The sequence below is a fragment of the Capricornis sumatraensis genome, chromosome 3 (assembly GCF_032405125.1).
Source record: "Capricornis sumatraensis isolate serow.1 chromosome 3, serow.2, whole genome shotgun sequence".
Taxonomy (NCBI): domain Eukaryota; kingdom Metazoa; phylum Chordata; class Mammalia; order Artiodactyla; family Bovidae; genus Capricornis; species Capricornis sumatraensis.
The window spans coordinates 177,390,761-177,402,793 of NC_091071.1; the positions used below are offsets into that span (position 1 = coordinate 177,390,761).

The 12,033-nt window shown below is 47.9% G+C and overlaps 1 protein-coding gene across 2 annotated transcripts in view; it reads right to left on the reverse strand.

Annotated features, from left to right (window-relative positions):
* MICOS10 (mitochondrial contact site and cristae organizing system subunit 10) overlaps positions 1–11,380 on the reverse strand; it is a 34,838-nt gene extending 23,458 nt beyond the window's left edge. For both annotated transcript variants that reach the window (XM_068968997.1, XM_068968998.1), the window contains exon 1: positions 11,259–11,380. In XM_068968997.1, the coding sequence (XP_068825098.1) occupies positions 11,259–11,322 (64 nt within the window). In that variant the 5' untranslated portion in view covers positions 11,323–11,380. The remainder of the gene's footprint in view (positions 1–11,258) is intronic.
* Positions 11,381–12,033: the final 653 nt, after the last annotated feature.

Here is a 12,033-nt window from a genome sequence, read left to right on the forward strand (position 1 = left end):
ACATTTCTCCAAAGATACACAAGTGGCCAGTAACCATATGAAAAGATACACTCATCATCACTAATTATTAGAGAAATGCAAATCAAAGTTACAATAAGATACTACACTACACTGATTATGATGGCTACTATAAAAAAATTTTTTAAGGAAAACAAGTATCGCTGAGGATGTGAAGAAACTGGGACTCATGTGCAGTGTTGCTAAGAATATAAAATGGTACAGTCACTCTGGAAAATAGTATGGCAGATCCTCAAACATTTCAAAATAGAACTGCTACTGTCGTTCAGACACTAAGTTGTGTCCGACACTTTGAGGCCTCATGGACTATAGCACAGGCTTTTCTGTCTGCTACTATCTCGAGTTTGCTCAGATTCATGTTCACCGAGTTGGTGATGCTATCCAAACATCTCATCCTGTCCTGTCCCTTTCTCCTTTTGCCTTCTATCTTTCCCAGCATGACGAAACAGCTCTTTGCATCAGGTGGCCAAAGTACTGGAGCTTCACCTTCAGCATCAGTCCTTCTAATGAATATACAGGCTTGATTTCCTTTATGAGTGACTGGTTGGATCTCCTTGCAGTCCAAGGGACTCTCATGAGTCTTCTCCAACACCACAGTTCAAAAGCATCAATTCTTCAGCACTCAGCCTTCTTTATGGTTCAACTCTCATATCCATATATGGCTACTGGAAAAACCATAGCTGTGACTAGATGGACCTTTGTACGCAAAGTGATGTCTCTGCTTTTTAATGTGCTGTCTAGGCTGGTCACTGCTTTCCTTCCAAGGAGCAAGGGTCTTTTAATTTTGTGGCTGCAGTCACCATCTGCAGTGTTCTGGATCCCAAGAAAATAAAATCTACCACTGTTTCCTTTTTTTTTCCCTATCTATTTGCCATGAAGTGATGGAACTGAATTCCATGATCTTAGTTTTCTGAATATTGAGCTTTAAGCCAGCTTTTTCACTCTTTTCTTTCACCCTCATTAAGAAGCTCTTTAGTTCCTCTTTCTGCCTTTCGAGTGGCATCATCTGCATATCTGAGCTTCTTGATCTTTCTCCCGGCAATCTTGATTCCAGCTTGTGATTCATCCAGCCTGGCATTTCACATGATGTACACTGTATAGAAGTTAAATAAGCAGGGTCACAACACACAGCCTTGACATACTCCTTTCCCAGTTTAGAATCAGACAGCTGTTCCATGTCTGGTTCTAACTGTTGCTTCTTGACCCACATACAGGTTTTTCAGGAGACAGGCAGGGTGGTTTGGTACTCCCATCTCTTTAAGAACTTTCCAGTTTGTTGTGATCCACACAGTCAAGGGCTTTAGCATAGTCAGCGAAGTAGATGCTTTTCTGGAACTTCCTTGCTTTCTTCACACTCCAACAGATGTTGGTAATTTGATCTCTGGTTGCTCTGCCGCTTCAAAACCCATCTTGTACATGTGGAAGTTCTTGGTGCATGTACTGCTGAATCCTATCTTGGATGGGTTTTGAGCATAACCTTGCTAGCATGTGGAATGAGTACGACTGGACCCTAGTTTGAACATCCTTTGGCACTGCCCTTCTTTGGGACTGGAATGAAAACTGACCTTCTCCAGCCCTGTGGCCACTGCTGAGCTTTCCAAACTGGCTGACATACTGAGTGCAGCACTTTAGCGTGAAGTGGTCAAAGTGTGAGTCGCTCAGTCATGTCCAGCTCTTTGCAATGCCACGAACTGTAGCCTGCCAGGCTCCTCTTTCCATGGAATTCTCCCGCAAGAATACTGAGAGGGTAGAAGACATTCCCTTCTCCAGGGGATTTTCCCAACCCAGGGACTGAACCTGGGTCTCCCATACTGCAAGAATACTGGAGTGGATTGCCATTTCCTTCTCCAGGGGATCTTCCCGACCCAGGGATCGAACCCGGGTCTCCCGCACTGGAGTCAGACGCATTAACCTCTGAGCCACAATAAGCCAATCTTAAAAAGACAAAGACTGTAAGATTCTAGTTAGTGACACGAGGTAGTTAGGAGTCAAGATCAGAGACAGGAAACAGAGTGGCGGTTGCCAGGGGCTGGGCTGAGAGGAGCCACCGGTGACTGGGCAGAGGGCCAGCGTCACACAATGAAGCATCGTGGAGGCGGACGACGGTATTGACTGCACAACACGGGGAATGCGCTTAATACCATCCTGACCTGCCTCCTGAGAAACCTGCATGCAGGTCAGGAAGCAGCAGTCAAAACTGGACATGGAACAACAGACTGGTTCCAAATCGGGAAAGGAGTACATCAAGGCTGTATATTGTCACCCTGCTTATTTAACTTATATGCAGAGTACATCATGAGAAACACTGGGCTGGAGGAAGCCACAAGCTGGAATCAAGATTGCCGGGAGAAATATCAATAACCTCAGATATGCAGATGACACCACCCTTATGGCAGAAAGTGAAGAGGAACTAAAGAGCCTCTCGATGAAAGTGAAAGAGGAGAGTGAAAAGTTGGCTTAAAGCTCAACATTTAGAAAACTAAGATCATGGCATCCGGTCCCATCACTTCATGGGAAATAGATGGGGAAACAGTGTCAGACTTTATTTTTTGGGCTCCAAAATCACTGCAGATGGTGATTGCAGCCATGAAATTAAAAGACACTTACTCCTTGGAAGAAAAGTTATGACCAACCTAGACAGCATATTGAAAAGCAAAGACATTACTTTGCCAACAAAGGTCCGTCTAGTCAAGGCTATGGTTTTTCCAGTGGTCATGTATGGATGTGAGAGGTGGACTGTGAAGAAAGCTGAGCAGCGAAGAACTGATGCTTTTGAACTGTGGTGTTGGAGAAGACTCTTCAGAGTCCCTTGGACTGCAAGGAGATCCAACCAGTCCATTCTGAAGGAGATCAGTCCTGGGTGTTCTTTGGAGGGAATGATGCTGAAGCTGAAACTCCAGTACTTGGGCCACCTCATGTGAAGAGTTGACTCACTGGAAAAGACTGATGCTGGGAGGGATTGGGGGCAAGAGGAGAAGGGGATGACCGAGGATGAGATGGCTGGATGGCATCACCAACTCGATGGACGAGAGAATGGGTGGACTCCGGGAGTTGGTGATAGACAGAGAAGCCTGGCATGCTGCAATTCATGGGGTCACGACTGAGCGACTGAACTGAACTGAACTGAATGGGACACTTAAAGATGCTTAAGATGGTAAACTTCAAGTTTTTTATTTAAAAAAATTTTTTTTTATTGAAGCATAGTTGATTTACAATGTGTTAGTTTCAGGTATACAGCAAAGTGATTCAGTTTTATACATATGTGTGTGTTTTCAGATTCTTCTCCATTATAGGTTATTACACGATATTGAATATATTTCCCTGTGCCATACAGTAACATCTTGTTGTTTATACTGTACATAGTAATATGTATATATGTTAATCTCAAACTCCTAATTTACCTGTCCCATTAGATGGTAAATCGCATTATATGCATTTTGTCACAATAAAAAAAATTAGGGGAAAACACCTCACAACATTATGAAGATTAAATGAGATAATGTTACAAGCTTCTCACACTCTGTGGTACACACCAAGTGCTCAATAAACGGCAGTCATTATCATCATTCCCGGAAGGAGCCAAAGCCTCTCTCTCCTCTGAGACTTTTCCTGGACAGCTTCTGAGGCCTGAAATACAGACCTCCACCCATTCCGCCTACTGTACACCTACATGTTCTGTAAGACTGAACTCCAATGTCACCACCTGCTTTTCATATTCCTCAGGAAGGGTGGGACGTTCCACAATGCCTGGTATTAAACTGTTTGGGGACATACACATTAATAATTACTATTACGTATATATACTGAAATACCGATTGTCAGACGTCCATACCACCCGCAGTGTTCACACTCAGAGCAAATGTGATCATCATTATAAGTTATGATTGCTATCCTTCATTCAATGCCTGCAGCAAGTATTTATCAAGCACAGGTAATGTACCAACTGCTCTGCAAAGGTTCTCTCACTTGATCCTTACTGTAACAACTACCACTTTATAACTGAGGAGACTAAGGCACAGAGAGGTCCTCAATGGCACTTTCATTTCTAATGCAAAAAATCAAGCAAAAGAAAAGGAAAAGTATGTGAAGGCTATCACAGTCCATTAAAAGGAATACACTCTAGGGGCTGCCTATAAAGGTCCACAGCGCGCATTTTTCCTTGTGCGTAACACCCCCGGCCTCCCAGGACAACCTCTTTCGGGAAAGTTAGGGTGCTGGGGAACCTCTTTCACAGGCAAGGCGTCTCCGTCCTCTCCCGGGCTCCCAGCCCGCACTGGACTAGGCACTACATCTTCCTTACTCTGCTCTCACACTGGGGTGAAATGGCGGGGAGGAGGAACCACAGCCGGCGCGACAGCTTTTCAAGGCAGGCTAAGGATTCCACAGGGCCCCATATGGGCTTCCCTGGTGCCTCAGATGGTAAAGAATCTGCCCGTAATGCAGAAGACCCAGGTTCAATCCCTGGGTCAGGAAGATCCCCTGGAGGAGGAAACGGCAACCCACTCCAGTATTCTTGCCCGGGAAATACCGTGGACAGAGGAGTCTGGCCTCCAAATGCATCATGAAGTGCCGGAAGGAGACTTAACCCAGAGCTTCCCCAGCAAATCTGGGGCCCTGGCCCCTGTCGCACGGACATCAACGTGGTCACGAGGTCACAGTCTGCCAGCGCAGCCTTCTGCGCTCTAGAGTGAGCTGTAACAGGCCTGAGGGCAACGACAACGCTGCCATGCCTTACACTTTCAGGCCTTAGAAATTCTCAGCTTGCAAGGAAGGACCTCCATGCATCTCATAACCCTGATTTTTCTCATCCCCTAGAATCTCACTTTCACTGGGAAAAAGAAAACAGACCCTCCTGTCCAGTCGAGAGCGACAGGCGCAAGGTGAGGGCGTCCCACAGCTACTGAGACTCTGATGTGAGCACTGTGCATGCCTGCCAGGCTCACCAGCAAAACGGGTGTCTTATTTATGAGGGCGCACACAAGACTAACCACTTAGAATGTACAAGAAAAACAAATGCCACAGCCCGTGAGCCAAGTGCAGAAGAAAACCAGAGCATTCAATAAATCTGATAAAACTTAAAAATAAATCCATGAAATTAGCAAAAACTGTTAATGATGCATTCACACAAAACTAACGGAACATGCTATTCATAAAATGTAATATTCTTCACTCCCTTTTCATTTCCTGCAATAAGGCTTTGGCACTACCACTTAAACCAACACCACCCTCTCCTTGTTTAAATAAAAAAGTGCTCTCTGGTTTACGTTTCTACGCTGACTAGTCCCGAATATTCCTAACACTACCTCATTATTAAGATTACTGACACTAATTTACATGCGCAAATGAAATGTAAAAGTTGGTGAAAGTTCCAAGAGTACAAGCACATGTGATCCAAGTGTGAACTGGCAGAAATTCATATGAAATCAACTTTACTTGGACTTTTAAAATTTAAGAGCTAATTCATTCAGTTAATAAACATACTGGGTAGCAAGTATGGGCAGAGAATAGAGTCTACAAAATTTTCAGCAATGCATGTCATTCACTTAACAGTAATTATTGTATGCCTCCTGTATGCCAGGGGCTGGGGATCAACAGTGAACAAAACTGCCTCTGACTCTCGTGAAGCTTACATTCTAGGGTGGGGGGCAATCAAATAAAGAAACAGACTGCAAATTTCAGATGGTGATACGAGCTATTAAGAAAAACTGGTGATGCGATGGATACACTAGACAATGCATATGGGTGGCAGTACCGGGAACGAGCGTGGAAGCCAACGGGAAAGGTAAAAACGTGAGAGGGAGCAAGGGAAAGAAAGGAATGAGAAAGAAGACAGAAACAGATGTGCAATGAACAATGGCCTACTGCGTCTGTTACAGGGAGGTGTGTGTGTTGCTTCCTTGAGTCAACAGGCTCAATACACCAGGTCAAACCGCATTAGAAATTTTCTACCCCACACACTCCTATTATACACAAATAAATAGGTATTTTACATCCAGAATATGGGAGAAATAAAATTGTTTTCCCTACGATAGGAAAGGGAGGGGGTATTTATAAAAAAAAGTAGCTCTTACTATAGGACAATTTATATAAGAACATTACTCAAGGTTTAGAGTAAATCCTTGAAGAATAGTTTTTTTTAAAAAAAAACCTGTGCCTAAAGTACATCCTTACGAGAGCTCTTTAATTCAGCTGTACAATATCTAGGCTACACATGAGCAATGGAAACAGTCATTTTTCACTCTGCTGCTGCTAAGTTGCTTCAGTCATGTCCGACTCTGTGCGACCCCAGAGACGGCAGCCCACCAGGCTCCCCTGTCCCTGGGATTCTCTAGGTAAGAACACTGGAGTGGGTTGCCATTTCCTTCCCCAATGCATGAAAGTGAAAAGTGAAAGGGAAGTCGCTCAATCGTGTCCGACTCTTAGCGACCCCAAGGACTGCAGCCCACCAGGCTCCTCCATCCCTGGGATTTTCCAGGGAAGAGTACTGGAGTGGGGTGTCACTGCCTTCTCCGATTTTTCACTCTACTCTGTGTAAAACAGCTAGTGGGAACTTGCGGCACAGCACAGGGCGCTCGCTGGGGGCTCGATGGTGACCCGGGGGGTGGGGCTGGGGGAGGGAGGGGCAGGAGGGCCGGGATACTAGCCCACGCATAGCTGATTCGCTTCGCTGTAAAGCAGAAACCGATACAACATTGTAAAGCAATTATACTCCAATAAAAACAGATAAAAGCAACAACAGTTCATGGCAAAAAAAAAATTTTTTTTTTAAACAATAAAACATTCATTTTCCAGCAAACCAGTGGGAATAGATTGAAAATACTTAGGTAGAAGGTGCCAAACGGAGCAGTGCTCACCAAGGGAGCTGTCCGTTCACCGTGACCTCCCTTCAGTCCCTTTCAAGGCAGAAAATACGAAATTATCCACATGCAGCTGAAAGCCTGCCTTGGCCCTTCTTCCCTACCTACGTCTTCTACCAAACCTCTATCTTATGGCAGGCTGCCATTCCCTGAGTCTCCATCTCCATTTTGAAGTACCAAAAAAGCAGGCTGCCAAAGAGGTTTCAAGAGTTCTATAATCTCGCTGCCTATAGGAATAAGAACTAAAACACTCACGGCAGAAGAGCGTTCTTCCCCTAGTCTCAATCCTCTGGACGGAAGCCTCCCAGAATTACACTTCCACTCTGCATTGCTCATGTGCCCTTACTCGAAGTCCATTCCTTAAGGGGTAGCGCCTCAAAATCTGAACTCTGATTCTCCGTCAAAATTAAAAACCTCTTCGTGGGGCTTCCCTGGCGGCTCAGTAGTAAGGAGTCCGCCCGTCAGTGCAAGAGACGTGGGTTCGACCCCTGATCCAGGAAGACTCCACCTGCCGCGAAACAACTCAGCTCGTGCGCCACAACTATTGCGCCTGCGCTCTAGAACTCGAGCCCACGTGCCGAAACTGACGCCCGCACGACCGCGAGCCCGGCTCCGCCGGAGGAACCACTGCAGGAGGAGACCCGCACACGGCAGCTAGAGAGCAGCCCCTGCTCACCGCAACTGGGGAGAAGCCCACGCAGCAATAAAGACCCTGCACAGCCAAAAATACGTAAGTAAAATCCTTTTTAAAAAAACCTCCTCTCAACCTCATTATCACTCTCAAACCATGTAAGGAGAAAAACCACCGAAATTGCGAGCTCTTCCTCTCCCTCCAGGCTCTCCTGCCACTTCACACGATCAGTTACCAAGACCCAGATGTAACTGAGTGGAGTGAGGCGCACACGCACCCCTCCTGCTTTACTTCCAATTTCTGATCAATGACATCAACCAACTTCTAACCTTGGAGTCATCCTTATTATAAGAAACGGAGTGTGACAAAGTTAACCCAGTTGGAGAGAAGATAAAGAAAACAACATTAAGTCTCTGGTATGTACCTGGCACTGTGCTGGCCTAGGAGGTGGGTATTACTATCTCCATTCCATAAATGGAAGGAAAAGTTTGTGAAGTTTCCCGAATATACCCACTCTTTTCTGGTCTAACAGTTCAGACTTTTAACTTCATATTTGCAGCCTTCTCTACTCTGATTTGTTCTGTATAAAACACTGCCAGAACAATCATACCAAAATTCCATTCACATCACATCAGTTCCCTGTTAAGGGCAGTGAAATGCCTTCTGCTCCTCTACTTGCCCACTGGCTGGCCCACAGCTCAGTATGTACGTGTTAACTAGCTCACGGCCGCCCACCAGCCTCAACTTACTGAGCCCTGGGAGCAGAAAGTAACACTTTTAAGACAGAGGTGGTGAATATGCACAATGCATGTGAAAAAGCCAAAGGCAACTCAAAAAGCTTCAAGAAGTAGAATCTCCCTATGAGATTTCACAATTCTGACTCCACTCAAGCCAGCCTTCTCTAGGGAGGAGTGGGTGCTGCAATCAGAACCCCAGGGAGCTAACCCCAGCTCCTCACTTCTAGCCACCTAACCTCTCCGTCCCTGTTTCGTCCTCCATAAACGTTTAACCAGCATTTGCACAAGTTCTTCCACTCCCCCTAACTATCCAAGTTATTATCCAAAGCTCTGCTAAAGGCCCATCTCTCCCAACCTACCACTGCACTTACCTGATTTATAGTAACAGCTCCACACAAAGAATTGGAATAACTCATTTTAATTTTCATATGTAATTACACATCACCACGCTTCATTTGGGCTTCCCTTGTGGCTCAGCTGGTAAAGGATCCGCCTGCAACGCGGGAGACCTGGGTTCGATCCCTGGGTTGGGAAGATTCCCTTGAGAAGGGAAAGGCTACCCACTCCAGTATTCTGGCCTGGAGAATTCCACGAACTGTATAGTGCACGGGGTCGCAAAGACTCGGACACAGCTGAGCGTCACTTCATGCTTCATTTAATTATTCCACCTGGTATGCCTCCACTCCCACAACGTCCCGCTCACGAATGGCACACACTACTCACCGCCCCAGGTGATCATCAGTGTGTGTGCATGCCCAGTCGCTCAGTCGGGTCAACTCTGCGACCCCGTGGACTGTAGCCCTCCAGGCTCCTCTGTCCATGGGAGTCTCCAGGCAAGAACGCTGGAGTGGGCTGCCATTTCCTCCTCCAGGGGATCTTCCCCACCCAGTGATCAAACCCATGTCTCCTGCGTCTCCTGCGTCTCCTACATCGGCAGGCAGATTCTCTACCACTGAGCCACCTGAGAAGCCTGATCATCAGTGGCATAATACTAACATCAACAATTATTACTATCACTATTTACTGACTACATAGTAAGTGCCAGGCATTGCGCAAATACCTTGTATACTTTTCTGTCCTTCAACATTCAGCATCCTTTTAGGTAAATCTGTCTTAATCCCCATTTCACAGTTAAGCCTCTACATAAACTCACTCATTTAATCCTCAAAACAGCTCTGTAAGACAGTAATAATATTATGGCCAACTTACTCAATACAAATTAGGAAGCAGAGAGGTTAAATAACTTGCCCCAAATCACACAGCTGCTAAGTGGTGAACTGAAAGCTGCGATAAATTCATTTACTGACTCATTCTCAACATAGTTTATTAAGCACTCTTCTGGGGGCTGAAGCTACAACAGTGAATAAACCAGGAAACATTCCTGCTTACAGTTTTACTTCTTGTCCAATATTTTCATTCAAGAGCACAATCCTAAATCCTCTTAAATACACTTTAAGATTTTCATACAAAAATATCAAATTCAGGTAATAAAAGTATTGAAGAAAAGCATGGGACGTGAAACCAAAATACCTGGGTTAAATTCCCAACTTTGCCATTGATTGGGCCCTAATCAATGGGCTTTCCTCATAGCTCAGTTGGTAAAGATTCTGCCTGCAATGCAGAAGACCCGGGTTCGATCCCTGGATCAGGAAAACCTCCTGGAGGAGGGCATGGCAACCCACTCCAGTGTTCTTGCCTGGGAAATCCCATAGACAGAGGAGCCTGGTGGGCTAAAGTCCATGGGGTCACGAAGAGTCGGACACAACTGAGCAACTAAACCACCACCAGGCCCTGATCACATTCCTTCACTGCACACTGAGCAGAGTCTGGCACTCAGCAAAAGTTCTCCTCTTCCCTCCCAGCACTGACTTCACAGTCTGACTTCACAGTCCAGGTCGTCACGGAGCACATGTTAAAAGGCTACACCAGGTGACAAGACGGGCTCAAAAGGGACCACTCGGCCTCTTAACTTTCCAAGTCAATTCTCCTTCCAGATGACCAGCACTAACCTCAAACTACTATGAGGCTGATAAATCAGGTTCCAAGTCCCAACCAGTCCATCCTAAAGGAAATTGGTCCTGAATATTCACTGGAAGGACTGATGCTGAAGCTGAAACTCCCAATACTCTGGACACCTGATGCGAAGAGCTGACTCCTTAGAAAAGACCCTGATGCTGGGAAAGATTGAAGGCAGGAGAAGGGGACGACAGAGAATGAGATGGTTGGATGGCATCGATGGACCTGAGTCTGAGTAAACTCCGGGAGCTGGCAATGGACAGGGAGGCCTGGCGTGCTGCAGTTCACCGGGTCGCAAAGAGTCGGACACGACTGAGCGACTGAACTCTCCCCTCCGAGCACTGACTTTAGTCTGTGTCGTCACGGAGCGCATGTGAAAAGCTACACGAGACACGACGGGCTCAAAAGGGACCAATCGGCTTCTTAACTTTCCGAGTCGATTCTCCTTCCAGATGAACAGCACTCATGTCCCCGCTTTCAGGCCTCAAACTACTCCGAGGCTGATAAGTCAGGTTCCAAGTTGGGAATGGGAGCGACCCACGTGAGGCCTGGCAGAATCTACAAAAGGTTGCAGATGACCTTCTCGGCAGGCACTTTTAATTCAGCAGGGGAGGAACGTGGCCTCAGAGAGCCGTGACCCCAGGGAGAACCCCCAGCCCCTGGCCCCTGTGCCCTTGCACACGCCGCTTCCCCGCAACTGTCCGGCCGCCTGCCGACGCGACCCCCCCTTCTTCGGGGCTGCTGCAGCTGCACCCCTCCCACTTCGGGCTGCGTCCCCAGGCTCCTGTGGCCCGTGTTCCCCAGCCCGCTCAAGTGACCTGGGCCCCGGGGGGCCCCGAGCCCCGGCCTGAGTGGCTGGAGCAGGCCGCACGGCCTGACCTCTCACCCCGCGAGTGGACCTCTCGCGGGGCTTCTCCTCCACCCTCCCAGTCAGCGGGCCCTAGAGCCGACGACTCGGCTCCCGGCGGCGCCGGCCGGACACGACAAGGAGCCCCTCACCTATCTTCACGACGGCGTCCGCCAAACACCGGTCCCACTTCCGGCCGAGCTCTGACTCCGACATGTTCCCCCGCCAGCAGCAGCCGCTCCAGCTTTCCGGACCGTCGGGCCCCGCGCTCAGAGGCCCTCCCCCACCGCCCCCAGGCAAGTCTCGCGATAGCCGGCCGCCGGTCCCAAGCCCGGAAGGCTGACGGCGCCGGCGCACCAGATATCGCGAGATGATCTGACTACTTCCGTTATTTCCGGTTTTTTTTTTTTTTTTGGCAGTTGGTCGTCAAGGTGACGGGTGGCAGAGGCCTGAGGTGACCCTGACCTTGGAGCTGCGCCTACCTAAGGGTTGCGAGGCAGACAGGTTTCCTAGGCGGCATCCAGAGCCCTGTCTGGGAAGGTTCCTTTCACTACACCAGCTCCCGACTCCGGCCTTGGAAATTCCCCAGGGCGAGTGAGGGCACCGCGCTAGGGTCTCTTCCTTCGTCGCCTCACCTTGGCTTTTTTCTCCTCCCACGTTCCCTCATTTATTGCCGTGGAGCTCCCGCCGTCACCTCTTACCACAGAAATTGCCCAGGCAAAGGTCACTTATTGCCAAACCAGGGGACGCCTGTGACCTCTGCACGGCATTGGACGCAGCCGCTTTCTCGTTCTTGATCCCCCTTGTCGCTGCCTTCTCTTTATTCATTTGGCTCCAGGACACCAGTCTGCTAAATCTCCTCCTCTGACTCGTCTCTTCAGAGGGCCGTCGCCGGTTGCTTCCTCTCCCAGCTGCTTGGAGTGTTGG